Source organism: Myxine glutinosa, chromosome 6 (genome assembly GCF_964187855.1).
Source record: "Myxine glutinosa chromosome 6, kmMyxGlut1.1, whole genome shotgun sequence".
Lineage (NCBI taxonomy): Eukaryota > Metazoa > Chordata > Myxini > Myxiniformes > Myxinidae > Myxine > Myxine glutinosa.
The window spans coordinates 22,828,745-22,843,511 of record NC_136266.1 but is presented as its reverse complement, the minus strand read 5'-3'; the positions used below and the strand labels follow the sequence as shown (position 1 = coordinate 22,843,511).

The window sequence follows — 14,767 nt, the reverse complement described above, 5'->3', positions numbered from 1 at the left end:
AATATTATGAGAGGAAGCCTAAACAAAAAATGGGTCCTGTCTCACCTGTCGTGCCTATAGTCGGGGTGCAAGAGAATCCAGAGTTAAAAGTCTTCACCGATCACAATCCCTTAACCTTCATTCAAAAAATGAAAAATAAGAATCAGAGGTTGAAGAGATGGAGTTTGTCTTTGCAGGAGTTCAACTTGGAAATTGAGCATGTAAAGGGCAGGGACAATGTCGTTGCCAATGCTTTATCCAGAGAGAACTAACTTTGAAAATTCCTGTAGGTTGTTTGGAAGTTGTGTTGCTTTCTTCTGGGGAATATTAATTATTGTTGCTCACGTGAGTTGATCAGCCATAGGTTGATTGGTAGTGTTTGGGTGTGAGTTTTACTTTTGTTTGTTAAAGAGGGTTTCTGCATGAAAAGAAAGTTTTCACTATGTTCAAACTTTCTTTCTTGAGGGTGGGGAGTGTTACGGATTCGTCACTTCCATCTTTGTGGTTGTCGTCCACTTGAAGCATTTTTAGTTTCATGTACTATTATTGTTACCGTTTGAGTGTGAAATGGAGATAACTGTCTTCAAAGGTAAAAATAATGTCTCAGAAGGAAAACGAGATGAGTGAGGGTGAAACCAAAAGAAGAAGAAGCGGCGGGCGAGCAGATCGAGTGAGATCGGGAAAGGAAGGCCCATCTGCTTCGAGGTGTCGAGCGGACGCTGGTGGACATTGGTCACGAGTGAATATTGGTTTCCCCGGGAAAGGGATTCCTGTGACAGTGTCGTTATTGCTGTGACAAATAAACCTGCGAGACGGGTTTTGCTGTTGGTTCCGAAAGTGAATCATCGCTGGAGAGCAGGTACGCCTCCATTACGGGCCCGTCCGCCATTTCATAGCCATTTCACCTCGCACCAGCCATTTGCCTGGTTCCCGTGTGTGTCGTGGATTTCGCTTGGAAACTCGCGGTTCTTCGCGGTTCTCCGCTTGAGAACTGCTGCTCGTTCATGTCAGCGTCATTGTCTGGTGAACCGAAGGTGTGAATTCCCAGTCGCCTTTTGGGTGAACTTTTACCGGACCGACGTCGGCCCGACCTCTCAACCTGCGGCTCTTCTGCAGCGTCGACTGTCAGCCATCCTGGGTTCAGGTCTCAGTACGACCTTTTTTCTTGTGATCACCGGAGCATGGATAGACTTTGGCCTGGTGTCGTGACAGTGACTTTGGGGGTGTTACAGTTCGCTCACGTGGAGTACCGTGAGTTATTGAGTTAAGAAACTGGTGGTACCATCATAGGAATTATATGGTGTTTGCTGTGCAATTGAGGTTTTCTTGTACTTGCGCAAGTTGTTATTATTGTGCGATTTTAATACAATACTTGGGTTTTGTATCGATTGATTGGTGTGGTTTCACCATTGGTCATTGGCACACATAATAGCACATCTTTCTGCCGTGACTCCTTTCGGGGCTCGGAGGTACACCGTGACCGGGGTTTGGGGAGGAGCACGTAACAGAAATATAAATAAATCTTGTATAAATAGGCAGGGAAAACTGTGTCCTCGGACTTATGAATCGCCCTACTGATGTAGATCGTTCTCCTTCCTGTGTTACAAGCACATGCTCTCCATGACCCTTACATTGCTGTATGGAATAAAAAAGTATAAAAAGGAATTAAAGTTGAAAAACACTTAGGTGTAGCCAAAGAAGACAAAGACAACCAATGACAAATACTTTGTAAGAGGTGATGATCGATGCTGTGTGAACCCACTAGCTACAACACAATCTACCGAAGATTTTAATGATGTGGCCATATTTATTCTCTCCCGATTGATAATTTCTGGTTTTAGTAATGAAAGATACCAGGTAATAATGAGAAAAATGTCAGTGAAAGAGATGCTTATTATTATTATTATTATTTTGTACATATTCAAGGCTCGTGCATGAGCTAGCACACTGAACGGAGGATGTAACAGACAAGCATAGGGGCAATACCCCTGGCACTCTCCTGGTAGGATAAACAGTATACTGCACTGACTAAATGTATTTTAAACCAATTTGAATGGTTGCTCGAAGATAGGGCAGCATGTGGACTCATACCAACATAATCATGACTTTAAACAAACAAACAAAAAAATACCTATTTTGGGGGGGGAAACCCAACCACCCCCACCCCATATACCTCCTCAGACCCCAATTTTTCCAATGCTTTGAACAAACATTGTTACATCACGGATGATGAAGGTTGTTGTGAAGTTTCATCAAAATTGTGTGTGCAGGTTCTGAGAAAAAAAGCAAATACCTATTTTGGGGGGCAAGCCCCCCCATAGACCACCTTCGACCCCGATTTTTTTACATTCCAGGAACAAACTTTGGTACAACACGGGTGATTATGGTTGTGGTAAAGTTTCATCAGAATTGCATGTGTAGTTTCTGAGAAGAAAGCAAATACATATTTTGAGGGGGAACCCCCTCCACTCCCCCTTCAAAATATGTGGTCAATGGACTTGTCCACAAATATATGTGCAGTAGATTCCCAAAGGGGATTATTTTTTTAATGCCGTGAACAAATGTTGGTACATCACGGGTGGTGAAGGTTGTGGTGAAGTGTCATCAAAATAATGTGTGTAGTTTCAGAGAAGAAAGCAAATATCTATTTTGGGGGGGTCAAACCTGGACCCACTTTGACCCCCCATACACTCCCAAAGGGGCCGATTTTTTTTTTAGTGCCTTAAACAAACTTCGGTACATCACGGGTGATGAAAGTTGTGGTCAAGTTTCATTGAAATAGTGTGTGTAGTTTCAGAGGAAAAAGCAAATTCCTATTTTGGGAGATCAAACCTGGATGCACTTTGACCCCCGGTAGACCCCTTTCGACCACAAATTTTTTTTATGCCGTGAGCAAACTTCAGTCACAACACAACAAATATAATTTGTGCCAAATTTGGCTGCAAACTCATCAGCGGTTTCGGAGAAGAAGTTTCAAGTGTTTTTACGGACTGACAGACTGACGGACTGACAGACGGATGGACGACGCGCTATCGCATAAGCTCCCCTGAACTTCATTCCGGGTGAGATAAAAAAGAGGATGCAAAATACGCATGCATGGAGAAGGAAACTCCAAAGAGGAAAAATTGGAGGGTTCGGAGGAGTTAACGTGGGTAAAAAAAAGGTCATGGTTTTGTATTGGGGACAATCTGTGATGGTGGTGAACAGCTGGCTTGAAGATCTAAAGGAAGAATGAGATTGAAGAGGATGTGGAAGTTGGCTCCACGGGTGAGAAAAAAGGAACAAATGAGTGGAGGTGAGCAGTGATCCTGAATTCAGGTAGTTTCACCAGAAGAGGGTGGATGGTGCACCACGTGAGTCATGCAGACACCTGGGGGGGGGGAGGGACAAAGCACAGAAAGATCAGAGAGTGCAAGGCCAGAAAGGAGGTGGTAGAAGACAGAGAGACAACTGACCTGTCTGTGAGGGTGAAGTGATGAGCACTCAGTTCTTCAGTGTGGAAGACTCCAATCATATTTAAGGTCTTGGTTTCCATGGTATCAAGATGAGCAAGATGTGAGGCAGGAGAGCCAGCCCAGATGGAGAGCATTACTCCATCAAACTGCGGATGAAAGCCTTGAGGTGGATCGGACTTCAGGTGTGCAAACTTCAGACTTTGTATGACGGAGGATGCCCAGTCGGCGGATGTCTTTGGAGGCCAACTTTGAAATGTGGTTTGCCCAATAAATATTGTAGCTCAAAGTGAGGCCCAGAAATTTGGTAGTTATTGGAAAGAACGTCACAACACATCATTTTCTCTTTGTCGAAACAAACATTTGGATTTGCAGAGGTTCTCAAACAAAATAGCCATCACCGTAATCATCATGTGCAGAACGTTGTTGCGGTCGAAGCAGTTTCTTGGCTGAGGTTACAATCCTGGCCAGATCATCATTCCAACATGTGCAGGAATTTGTAATTTGCTCAGGGTGTTGGAGATAGCTCCCCTTTCCCTCATGACGGTCACTGTGGGATTTTTAATGTCCACCAACTAAAACGAGCAGATGAGACGCCCAGTGTAACATCTATCGGAGGAATGAGTGACAGTTTATAGATGGGCTGAGATTCAAACCCAGGCTAGAACTTTATGGTTAAACTGCCAAAATCAAGACTCTCCATTTACCTTCACTCTTTCATTCCTCTTTACTCCCACCTCTGGAACAAACTCCCTCACTCTCTTCAATCCCACTCCTCCCTCCAGGGCTTTAAAACAGCTGTTCACCACCATCTCTTATCTTCCCCCATCCAAAACCTTGATCTTTTCTACCCCCGTTAATTCACCCTAGATCCACTTTTTTGAAATACCGACTTCTTTCCTGGAAGTCCTTGCAGTGTCCATGTGTTTTTTACCTTTCCCAACCCTCCCACGCCTCCTCCCCCCAAGCCCTCTCCCTCCCACAGATCTCCCGATGTCCCTGCTCCCTTTATCATATGTTTTATGTGTCAGTTTGTCTTTTTGTGATCAGTGTTAGCTCTTACACGAGCCTCGATCTTGTATACAAAAAAGAAAAAAGAAAAGGTAGCGCAAAGGTGAGTACGCACACCTCTGGGCTACCCTGCCAGCCAAAATCGAACAAGAGAGAAGTCAATGTCATGCAATCACAAATCCCCACACTTCCCACCCAAAACAAGGTTGAAATATGGCAAAAGGTTCCACCAGGAATGACCAAATATCAAATTTTCGGTTAGGTTTTTCCTGTTTTGAACTCTGTCACCTTAAGTCCTCACCTCCTCGAGCATGAATCCGGGGGTCAAATCCAACAAAAATCATGACATATTTAATGTGCTCTCCAATGTTAACCACACATTCAAAGTTTCCAGATGGGGCAGCTCATGGGGCAGCAAACTATGGATTCACAGCGGGGCAACTATTTGACACTAAGCAAGGGAATGAAAGAACAGGACGAGAATGAGAGAGAAAGACAGAGAGAGGTAGTGAGAGAGGACAGAAAGAAACAGCAACCTGGAGGTAAGAAGGTTGCTGGATTAAGTAGTGTTAATGGGGATAGAAAGGGTCGTGCGTAAAGAAGGTAGACGACATGAGATGGTGGTGCACCACCTGCTTGAGGCCTGTTTTCATCTAAAAAAGAAAAGAAAGTTAAACAAGATGAGGAGGAGAGAGTGGGATGGTGCAATGGCTCCACAGGTGAGGGAAATGATGAATAACAGAGTGGAGGTCAACCTGTATCAACCTGTATTTTGGAAGTTTAAACCAAGAGCGGGTTAGTGGGATAATTCCACGTCACATTGTAGGTTTCATGGTCAGATGTTATAGTTGCTGGTAAGATAAACAGCTATACCCATGTTGTCACCACAATAAGTGTGTTGCATGTTGGAAAAACCAAAACACCGCCCAAGCATCCCGACTAAGCCTGTAGCTCCATTTTGGACCAGCAGACGACGCACCGTCCTGGAAAACCCGCTCCACATTGAGGCCGTAGGTGGCACACGTCTCATAGTATGTGCAGCGCTTCAGGTCGTTGGAAAGTTTCCTCGCGCGTGCATCGTCGATGGCACGAGGGTTGGCAGCGCTGATGGCATCTAGAGGGTAGTGACGGGTGAGAGGGAGGTGTTAGACAGAGGCGATAGGAAGGGATAACAAAAATGGGAGGAACAATTTGTTGGAATTGAGATGAACACGTCGATGGGGTTCAAGTCTTATAAGAGAGAATCAACATGTAGAGGAAAGGATATTTTTCTCATCAAGTCAATATGTAACATCCCTGTCCGAGCATTTCCATAACATCCCCACCTGCACCTTCTGCCCCGTCTCCCAGGCCACCTTTCCGAGCTTCAGGTTGGGAGACAGATATGTATATATATACACTTGTATGCAAGATCGAGGCTCGTGTAAGAGCTAACATTAATCACAAAAAAACAAACTGACAAAACATAAGATAAAGGGAGCGGGAGACAAGATGGGGAGAGAGGGGGAAGCACAAAAGTACAACAGCAGAGAACAGAGACATCGGGAGATCTGTGGGAGGGAGAGGGCTTGGGGGGAGGAGACATGGGAAGGGGGGAGGAGACATGGGAAGGGGGGAGGATCAGGTAAAGACAACACGAAAAGGTGACAATCTGACATATAAAGGAGTGTGCCTGCGTCCGTGTCCGTGTCCGTGCGTGCATGCGCCCGGCCGACGACGGGCCTTATATTCTCGTAATCTTTAAAAAGAGATCCATAAAGATAAGCATAATAACCACAATGGGCTTGTCCATATGTTTTGGCTTAATCGAATTTTTTTTCTACTTGTAATTCCATTTTTAACTCTTCCATCAAATCATACGTGCACTACACCTGTACGAGTCCCGACACACTAGCCCACAAAACACTACAAAGTGAAATAATGCATTATTCTTGTCCTGCTTTTCAATATCTTTAGGATACATAATTAATCGAGGCTGACGGAAGAGCGAGGTGACAGAAGGTAAATAGAGATTTATTTTATATTTTTATTTTCTACGAAATTGAGGCTGATGGAAGAGGGGTAAAAGCAACGCACTGACAGTGGGGTAATGGGGGCAACAAGCGGGGAAATTAAAAATGGCGGGAAACAGTAACAGATCTTAATGAGCCTCCAAAGAGCACATGGCCTGGACAAGGACATATGACCAAGTCCAAAATGACAAGTTGAGGTACTCAATGACATCTGTCGATGCATTGCATTAACAACCAAGACGGAGCATTTAACATTGCACAGCCTTACTGGGGTACATAAAATATCATCATCATCATACTAAAATACGCCATTTCGTGTCTGTCTGTCTGTCTGTCTGATGAATTTTTGACGCCAATACATTCCATCCTTACTTACTTATCCAATCTCAAACAAACTTGACAGGATGACGAAGGGTTACATAATGAAGGTTGTAGCGCATTCATTTGCCCCCCTACCCAAGGGGGTTTTCTCCCCCGAGCGGGTTTTCCCCGCCATTGCCGTCAACGGGTTGTGTGTTGAGGTGTATATCCGTATTAAGTAAGCTTTATCGTGGCGTTTTTCCAAGGCCGCTTCGAATAACAAAACTAACGATATAACAGCATAATATTAATGCTATTACAAAACAATATCAATACCAATAATATCCAACCTCCCCAAGGTGTTTTTCCGGCGAGTAAACTTATATAAATAGCTTATCATGGCGTTTTTGTGGGAGCAACGGCCTCTACCAGCAGTAATGAATAATATTATGAACCACAAACACGTATGCTTAGCTTTTTAAACAGTCGCTAATGCTGTTGATAACACTAAATGAAGAAATGTGGAGAAATCCCGACATCAGTGAACTAAGTTTTACTTGCAGAACTGAGCGAAGATCTACTGTAGTCTATAGAACCCACAAACATTGGGTTAATAACATGGCCCTTTATGCCGCTACCGTGGCTTTTTCGTCGCGAACTTTTGAAACTCGCTCCTGCTGTTTAACACTAAACTGTAAGGGAGAAGCTCAGGTTGTGCTCATTTACCAAGCAGCTAGATAGCGCTTGCCAAGCCAGCCGTTCCTGAACGGTTTTAAACAGAGTGCTTGCTCGAATGTTTAAACCACTTGGCGATCTCTCCACGAGAAACTTGGTAAATGAACACATGCCCAATGTTCTTGATGCCCGAGCATAGATCGACTGTAATCTATATACCACAAAGAGGAATGACCCTTCTTGCCGCTCCCGTAGTGTGCAGGTGTACTAGCATATTAAATGCAAAATGTATAACCCTATTTCATTGCGGCACAAAGTCGCATGCACTTGATGAAAAAAAAAAAAGAATGCCTTAAATTGAAGGACATAGATTAGGCCTACAGTAGATCTCATTGTGGACAAACAGAAACACAAGAATGAATGGGCATGGCCAACTCGGCCAGAATCCACATTCAGGTTATAAAATCAACTCACGGTTAAATTACATGAATAAATGTGATTGTTTAAACAGGTCATATTTATCAAACTGTGACGAAAGCCAGTCGGGCACGCTAATCGGGCCCGCAGGCCTCGACCAGACAGCTCAAAACGTGATTTTGCCCACCCGGACAGGCTAGGCGAGCCCATGGTTTGAGGTTGGGCTGCAAGGCCTAAGAAAAATGCTGAGAACATTATGTTGAAACAGAATTTACTGTAGTTGCAGATGCTGCACTGAATATGTGCATTCTTCACGTGTTATGATCAAATGTGGTCAAATCTGCTCCAACTTCATCAACTGCAGAGGGTCGCCGGGGTATACAGATTGCATTACATCGGAAACTGGAATGTCACTCGGTAGAGCAGGTACCTCCGCCAGTCTGAACAGGTAGGGAGAGGGGCTGGGTGTGGGAGGTGCGGTTGGGTAGTGGTGGGTGCAACGACATGGCAGTGCACTGTCTGTTTGAAGCCCAGGAGAGAAGAGTATGATTGAAAAGCCTCAGCAAGGCAGCTTCACAATTGGGAGAAAAGAGGAACAAACGAGTAGAGGTGGGAGAACAGTCTGGAATTTGGGAGTTTAACCAGGAGCCCTTGGAACACAGTATCGATGGGGAGAGATGGGCGGATGAGATAGTAGAGCTGCCAAGACCAAAGGAGAGACGGACACAGACCTTTCTATGATGTGAGCAACAGGCCTTGCGCTTCATCCTCATCAGAGAATGCGCCAATAATGTGGAGAGCTTTAGATTCCACAAAATCCATGAGAGACAGATGGGAGCCCTTCGACCTGTCACCTCTTATATTTTTCCCAACAAATCCAGGTTCCTCTGTTCCAATCTCTCAACCGGATTCCTTACCTTAAATATTTCAGTAGGGTCACCATCAATTTCTGCTCCTTTGTAATGTAAATGACCCTGTCTTTCCTAACCTTTCCATATAATTAAGCCTGTCCTTCGCAATACAACCTTCCTGTCACGTTGTTCTGAACTCCATTGTGTGCTCCAAATAATTCATATTCCATGATGTTATGTAGCTCTGTTATCACTACCTGTTTTTCAACCCTAAAACATATCACCATTAAATCTTACGCAGGCCTAAACCACCATTACATGGTGTCTAACTCATTTGCAACTGCTTACATTTCACCTTCGCTTTTCACCTTTTACATTTCACCTGAACATTAATCTGATATAACTGAAATATTGCAACAATCTCTCAGGGAATGAGCATGGAGGATACGTGGGGATATGATGTCATGGAAGGGATGGGGTAATGCTGGCATGTTCCAGACATTAAGTTATACAGGGTTATGGTATCTCTTGTATGAAAGCTGTGAAGGTTGAAATCTATATATAATGGAGCAAATTTAGTATGAGTATATGGATGTGTGTGACGTATGTATGTGTTTGTATGTATGTATGTATGTATGTATGTATTTATGTATGTGTGTGATGCATGTATGTATGTATTTATGTGTGTGTAATGTATGTGTGTATGTATGTACTTATGTATGTGTGTGACGTATATATGTGTGTGATGTATGTATGTATATGTGTGTGTGTGATGCATGTATGTATGTATGTATATATGTATTTATATATGTGTGTGACATATGTATGTATGTGATGTACATATGTATATGTGTGTGTGACGTATGTATGTATGTATTTATGTGTGTGTAATGTATGTATGTATGTATGTTTGTATGTATGTACTTATGTATGTGTGTGACGTATATATGTGTGTGATGTATGTATGTATATGTGTGTGTGTGATGCATGTATATGTGTGTGTGTGATGCATGTATGTATGTATGTATGTATGTATGTATGTATATATGAATTTATATATGTGTGTGACATATGTATGTATGTGATGTACGTATGTATATGTGTGTGTGTGACGTATGTATGTATTTATGTGTGTGTGATGTATGTATGTATGTATGTATGTATGTATGTACTTATGTATGTGTGTGAAGTATATATGTGTGTGATGTATGTATGTGTGTGTGTGATGTGTGTGTGTGTGTGTGTATGTGCATGTATGTATGTATGTGTGTCACATATGTATGTATGTGACACATGTATGTATGTATGTATGCATATGACAATGTGACATGCATGTATTATGTATGTATGTATGTATGTATGTGTGTGACACATGTATGTATGTATGTATGTGTGTGTGTGATGTATGTATGTGATGTACGTATGTATGTGTGTATGTATGTATATGTGCATGTGTGATATGTGTGATGTGTGTGGTGTGTATGATGTGTGTGATGTGTGTGTGATGTGTGTGGTGTGTGTGGTGTGTGTGATGTGTGTGATGTGTGTGGTGTGTGTGGTGTGTGTGTGTGGTGTGTGTGGTGTGTGTGATGTGTGTGATGTGTGTGATGTGTGTGTTGTGTGTGTTGTGTGTGTGTGTGCGAGTGTTTGTGTTATAACCACTGCTGCCGCTCGATAATTGTATGAACAGTAAATTGTACAAACTCAACACCTCTCACCCACAGGCATTTCTCGTATATCCGATATTTCCACGAATCCGATTTGCATTCAGAAACAGAACAATTGTGGTTCACCATTTTGAAATTGCCAATCTTTCGTCTAAATGCTGAAAATTATGTTTGGTCTAAAAAGTAAATTTGAATTGCAGTTTTTGCGCTGGCGACGGCAGATTAAAAGTGTCCGGTGAGCGGAATCAAGTCACTGAAAGCGTGTGCGTGAAAGGCCTCGTTAGCATTCATACATCATTTAGAAAGTCTCGTATAACGGACATTTTGTCTTCCTTTTCCTGCTGCCTGGATCAAGGCAAGTGCAATTTCCTTTGCTCGACAAACTATTACTGGAACAGCTACAAGGGTTGTAAGGAAAAGTCATTTTCAGCTCTTCAGAAGATCATTGTGAACTCGGTTTTTAAATCTCGAACATCTGCATCGGTGTTTATAACTACAAATGTTTTTTTTTTTTTTTTCTTCAAGCAATAGGATTGTATAATTTTCATAAATTCACATTTCTCAGCCATTATGCGCCTATTATATTTTCTATTGATACTTGGGTGATAAACACAGACCCTACTCCACGAGATAGATACATCATTATTAAAGAGTTATATGGCCGGTGAGCTTGAGTCTTCTTCTTCCTTGCATATATTGTTTTTTAATAACCCCAATTTTTTCAACCTCGTTGGTTCAGCCAGGGGGAACATTTTGGGCCAAAGTATTTCTGGAACCAGCAGGTCAGGCCTGATCTTTTGACGTTTGACTGAAGCTGGCTGGAATTTTTAAGTTGTGGAGGGTGCTGGCATTACCTCACCTATTACTTGTGACATACACCGTAGGATCTTTAACATCCACCAATGCCCCCATTGCTGGCAGGAAAGTCCTCTGGCTTCATGTCCAGCCAATGCACAGCACACACATTGATGCATCGCCTGCTTGCTAAACAACAGGGTGATAGATAATGGCTGGGTCTGGATTCAAACCCAGGATAAGCATCTCAAAGGTGAGTGCACATACATCGAGGTTGTCATGCCAGTCCCATACAGCAAGATGGAGCAGATGGTCTCTGCTCCCATTAAATAATTAAATAATCCCTAAAATGTATTGCCATTAATTTTCGTTTTTACTACCCCCCCCCTCGGCCCCCCCCCCCCCCACTCCCCACTCCAACCTCTCCCCCCCAATAAACCTTTTCTATAATTTAGGGAATTAATAGTATCTATTGTGTCCACTATTCATAGCCTGGAGGGTGTTACTGTCTGTGGGCCTTGTTCATCAGACGTTTTATCTCGTTCCCTCTTCACTTCACACACTTCATGGTGACTTGTAAAATATAACAAATGGAGAATTGTTTCTTTGCATGGTTGTTGCACGACATTAGAGCAGCCACTTTATCTGCAATGCGACTTGATATATAACCACCTTTAGAGGCCATTTTTCCCCGCAAAGCGGGGGTTGGCCTTTTTCGGGAACCATGGTTGTTGTTGTTTTTTGGTCCCCTTTTTGAAGCAATGTTTTACGGCCGGATGCCCTTCCTGACGCCAACCCTTTTTGCCGCCTTTAACGACAAACAGGGAATTACCAGTGAACTGGTACTCAATTAGCCGACCTCGGAAGGATGACAGGCTGAGTCAACCCCCCTGGCGTTAATTCAGCGATCGACCGGGTTTCGAACCCAGGATCCTAGGATCCTAAGCCGGCACCCTAGCCGCTAGCCCAACACCAGGGTATTTGCGACTTGATATACACTCGCAAAATTTGATGATCATGGATAGACAAAATTAAATGCCCAAAACTATTGTGAGCACTCTGTTTCAGGGGTTTCAAAGTAGGTGGACAGTTGCATGAGACTAGAAGCTCGTATTTATTTTTTCAATTGGAAGTTAATGATTTAAATGTATGGGAGAGGGACACTTGTGTTTCTGATAGTGGTTTTGTAGATATTAAGCACAGGGTTCTTCATGTAGCATTATAAGTGGGGCCCGTGATGACAACATTGTACATACGAGAAGTACCTGCTCCCTGAGGGAGCGATCAGGGGATGGAGGAGGATCATGTCATGTCACACACACACACAGAGACACACACACACACACACAAACACACACACACAAACACACACACGTTTCTCCTTTTACCAATATATGCAAAAATCGAGTATAATCTTTCTTGTAGCCACTGAACCAAATACACAATATATTTATAACAGTACTCACAGCCCATACAACACCCACTGCCACCCCCCAGATATGATTAATAGTAAATATCATCATTTTACCCTATGTATTAACATGCCCCAGATATGACTCTCCACTCCTCTACCCCCCCCCCCCTCCACCCCCCATCGGTGTTAAGTAAGCACCGCAACCAGACACAATATCTCCCTCTGGGAAGTCTGTCTGAATGTTGGAATGACGGCATCGTCTTTGCAATAGCAGACATCCATTAAATCAATCGTCAATCCTGCCATGTTCACTCGAGAAAATCCTTCCTGCAAGGTTAAAAGTCCACTCACTGGCAGCGATGGTCGAAGGTTTGGGTAAAACACGCCCATCTACGAACCTCCGGTCCTTGCGCCGGTCTACATACTCGGGAGTTTGCAGAACGGGGAGCTGCAAGCTATCAGTTTTTGGAGCAAAAACGATATATAGCAAGATATTTGAAAAAGTTGTAAACAACCTATGGCAAAACTAGGTAGATGGGTTGGGTAGGTGCCAAGAACAAGCTGATTAGATTTTGGTTCAGGTACGGATGCAGATCCGGCCTATCAGTGGGATACAAAACGTAAACCGTTCAGCCTGACGGAGGTATGCGCTCCGCCAAGAGCCGTTCTAGTTTGTTTGTGGGTTTTTTGTTTGGACTTCTATGCATTCCTGAACTGGACTGAATGGGTTACGAAGAAACTGGTGGTTGTACACAGGTGTGCATGGAAAGGTTTTAGGTGGTTAAAAATAATAATAGTCCCGGGGTGGGAGGGTAGCATTACATGGTGGAGGTCTGCATTGGTAGTCACAAGTTATAAATGTGGGAGAATTAACCTGTCGAGTAGTAAATAAAGTGCCCCAAACATCACAAAATACATTTCACATTTACAAAATGTATTTGCAATGCTCCGCTCCACCTATGATAGGACAGTCTATGGTGTGGCTGTATGGCTGTGTGCATATTCCGGATATAATTCCACCTCTACAAAAACAATAGAATGTACTAGAATGCAAGACGTGATATGCCACCAATTGTACAATACAATGGCTGTCCGATATATTAGTACCGATGTTTAGAGGCTTTGCAGCTGTTTTTACCTGTGATATCTTTTGCATGTCCACAACAGCTTCACATGGTTGTTATTGTTGCTGTTGTGGTTCTTGTTGGGGTTAATTTTTGAAATGTGCACCCATTGATTACACAGCTGCCAGACCACAGCAACATTTGTCACTTGACCACCCATCATGGCACAAAGATGAAATAATATGACCACCATATTGGGTTTCTGGTGGGCCGAAGACATCAGGCCTGTAGGCCTCTACTGATTACACAATGCCCAGGTTTGTTGCATCGGATTTCAACTGGCTTTGTTTGCGTTGAGTGTGTCTCATGATGAGGACCCTGGCAAATCGAATCATATGTGGAATAAAAATTATTAGTCAGGTTTAATCAAGGCTGTCAGCGTGCACCACGGTACGTGTCTCCCTAAAAACAATAACGTTACGTAATTTTTGAATGGCCCCATATTGGGGTTACCCCATAAAGCGCGTCGTGACATGATTGTGGCCGAGACGTGTATGCATATGAGTTTAAACTGAAATCAAGCCAAAAAACGAATCATGACCTTCCTTACATTGTAGAATACCTGGGTAACTTATGAAAGCTTTGCTTCTAATTGATGGTGAAAAGCCGATGACAAAAAAGCATTTCTGGCCTACTAACCAGGAAATCCAGCACTTTATGGGTTAACCAATCTGTGACCGTGTGACGAATCAGCTTGTTCTGATATAACCGTGGTGGAGGGTGACATGAATAAAAGGTGTCGAGTTATTTTTTTAAATAGCGCATTCAATGTGTTTCCTAATCGTGCTGTACATATTTTTAGAGTGCTTTAAATGTGCGCTTCCTAATTGGCCCATTACTGGATTTTGTCACAGGTTGTGACCAGAGTGCAGTCATTCTTGTTAAGCTTTGATAATTCCAGCAGATTCTCAAGTCGTGTGGAATAAGTTGTGGAAACCAAATTCCAAAGTGTATTTAGCATATGAAGAGGATGGGAGATCTAGACAGGTGAGCTATACGATGTTCACAAGGGAAGGAGGAGTGGGGGTGGGGTGGGGGGGGGGGTAATACCATATTTACAGTGCATTCAG

At 43.2% G+C, this 14,767-nt stretch overlaps 1 protein-coding gene across 8 annotated transcripts in view; it reads right to left on the bottom strand.

The window, feature by feature from the left end:
* LOC137429645 (arf-GAP with GTPase, ANK repeat and PH domain-containing protein 1) overlaps positions 1–14,767 on the bottom strand; it is a 644,187-nt gene that overhangs the window by 266,958 nt on the left and 362,462 nt on the right. For 7 of the 8 annotated variants that reach the window (XM_078779671.1, XM_078779672.1, XM_078779673.1 and 4 more), the window contains exon 6: positions 5,422–5,556. In XM_078779671.1, the coding sequence (XP_078635797.1) occupies positions 5,422–5,556 (135 nt within the window). The other variant, XM_068119747.2, reaches the window with a different exon arrangement.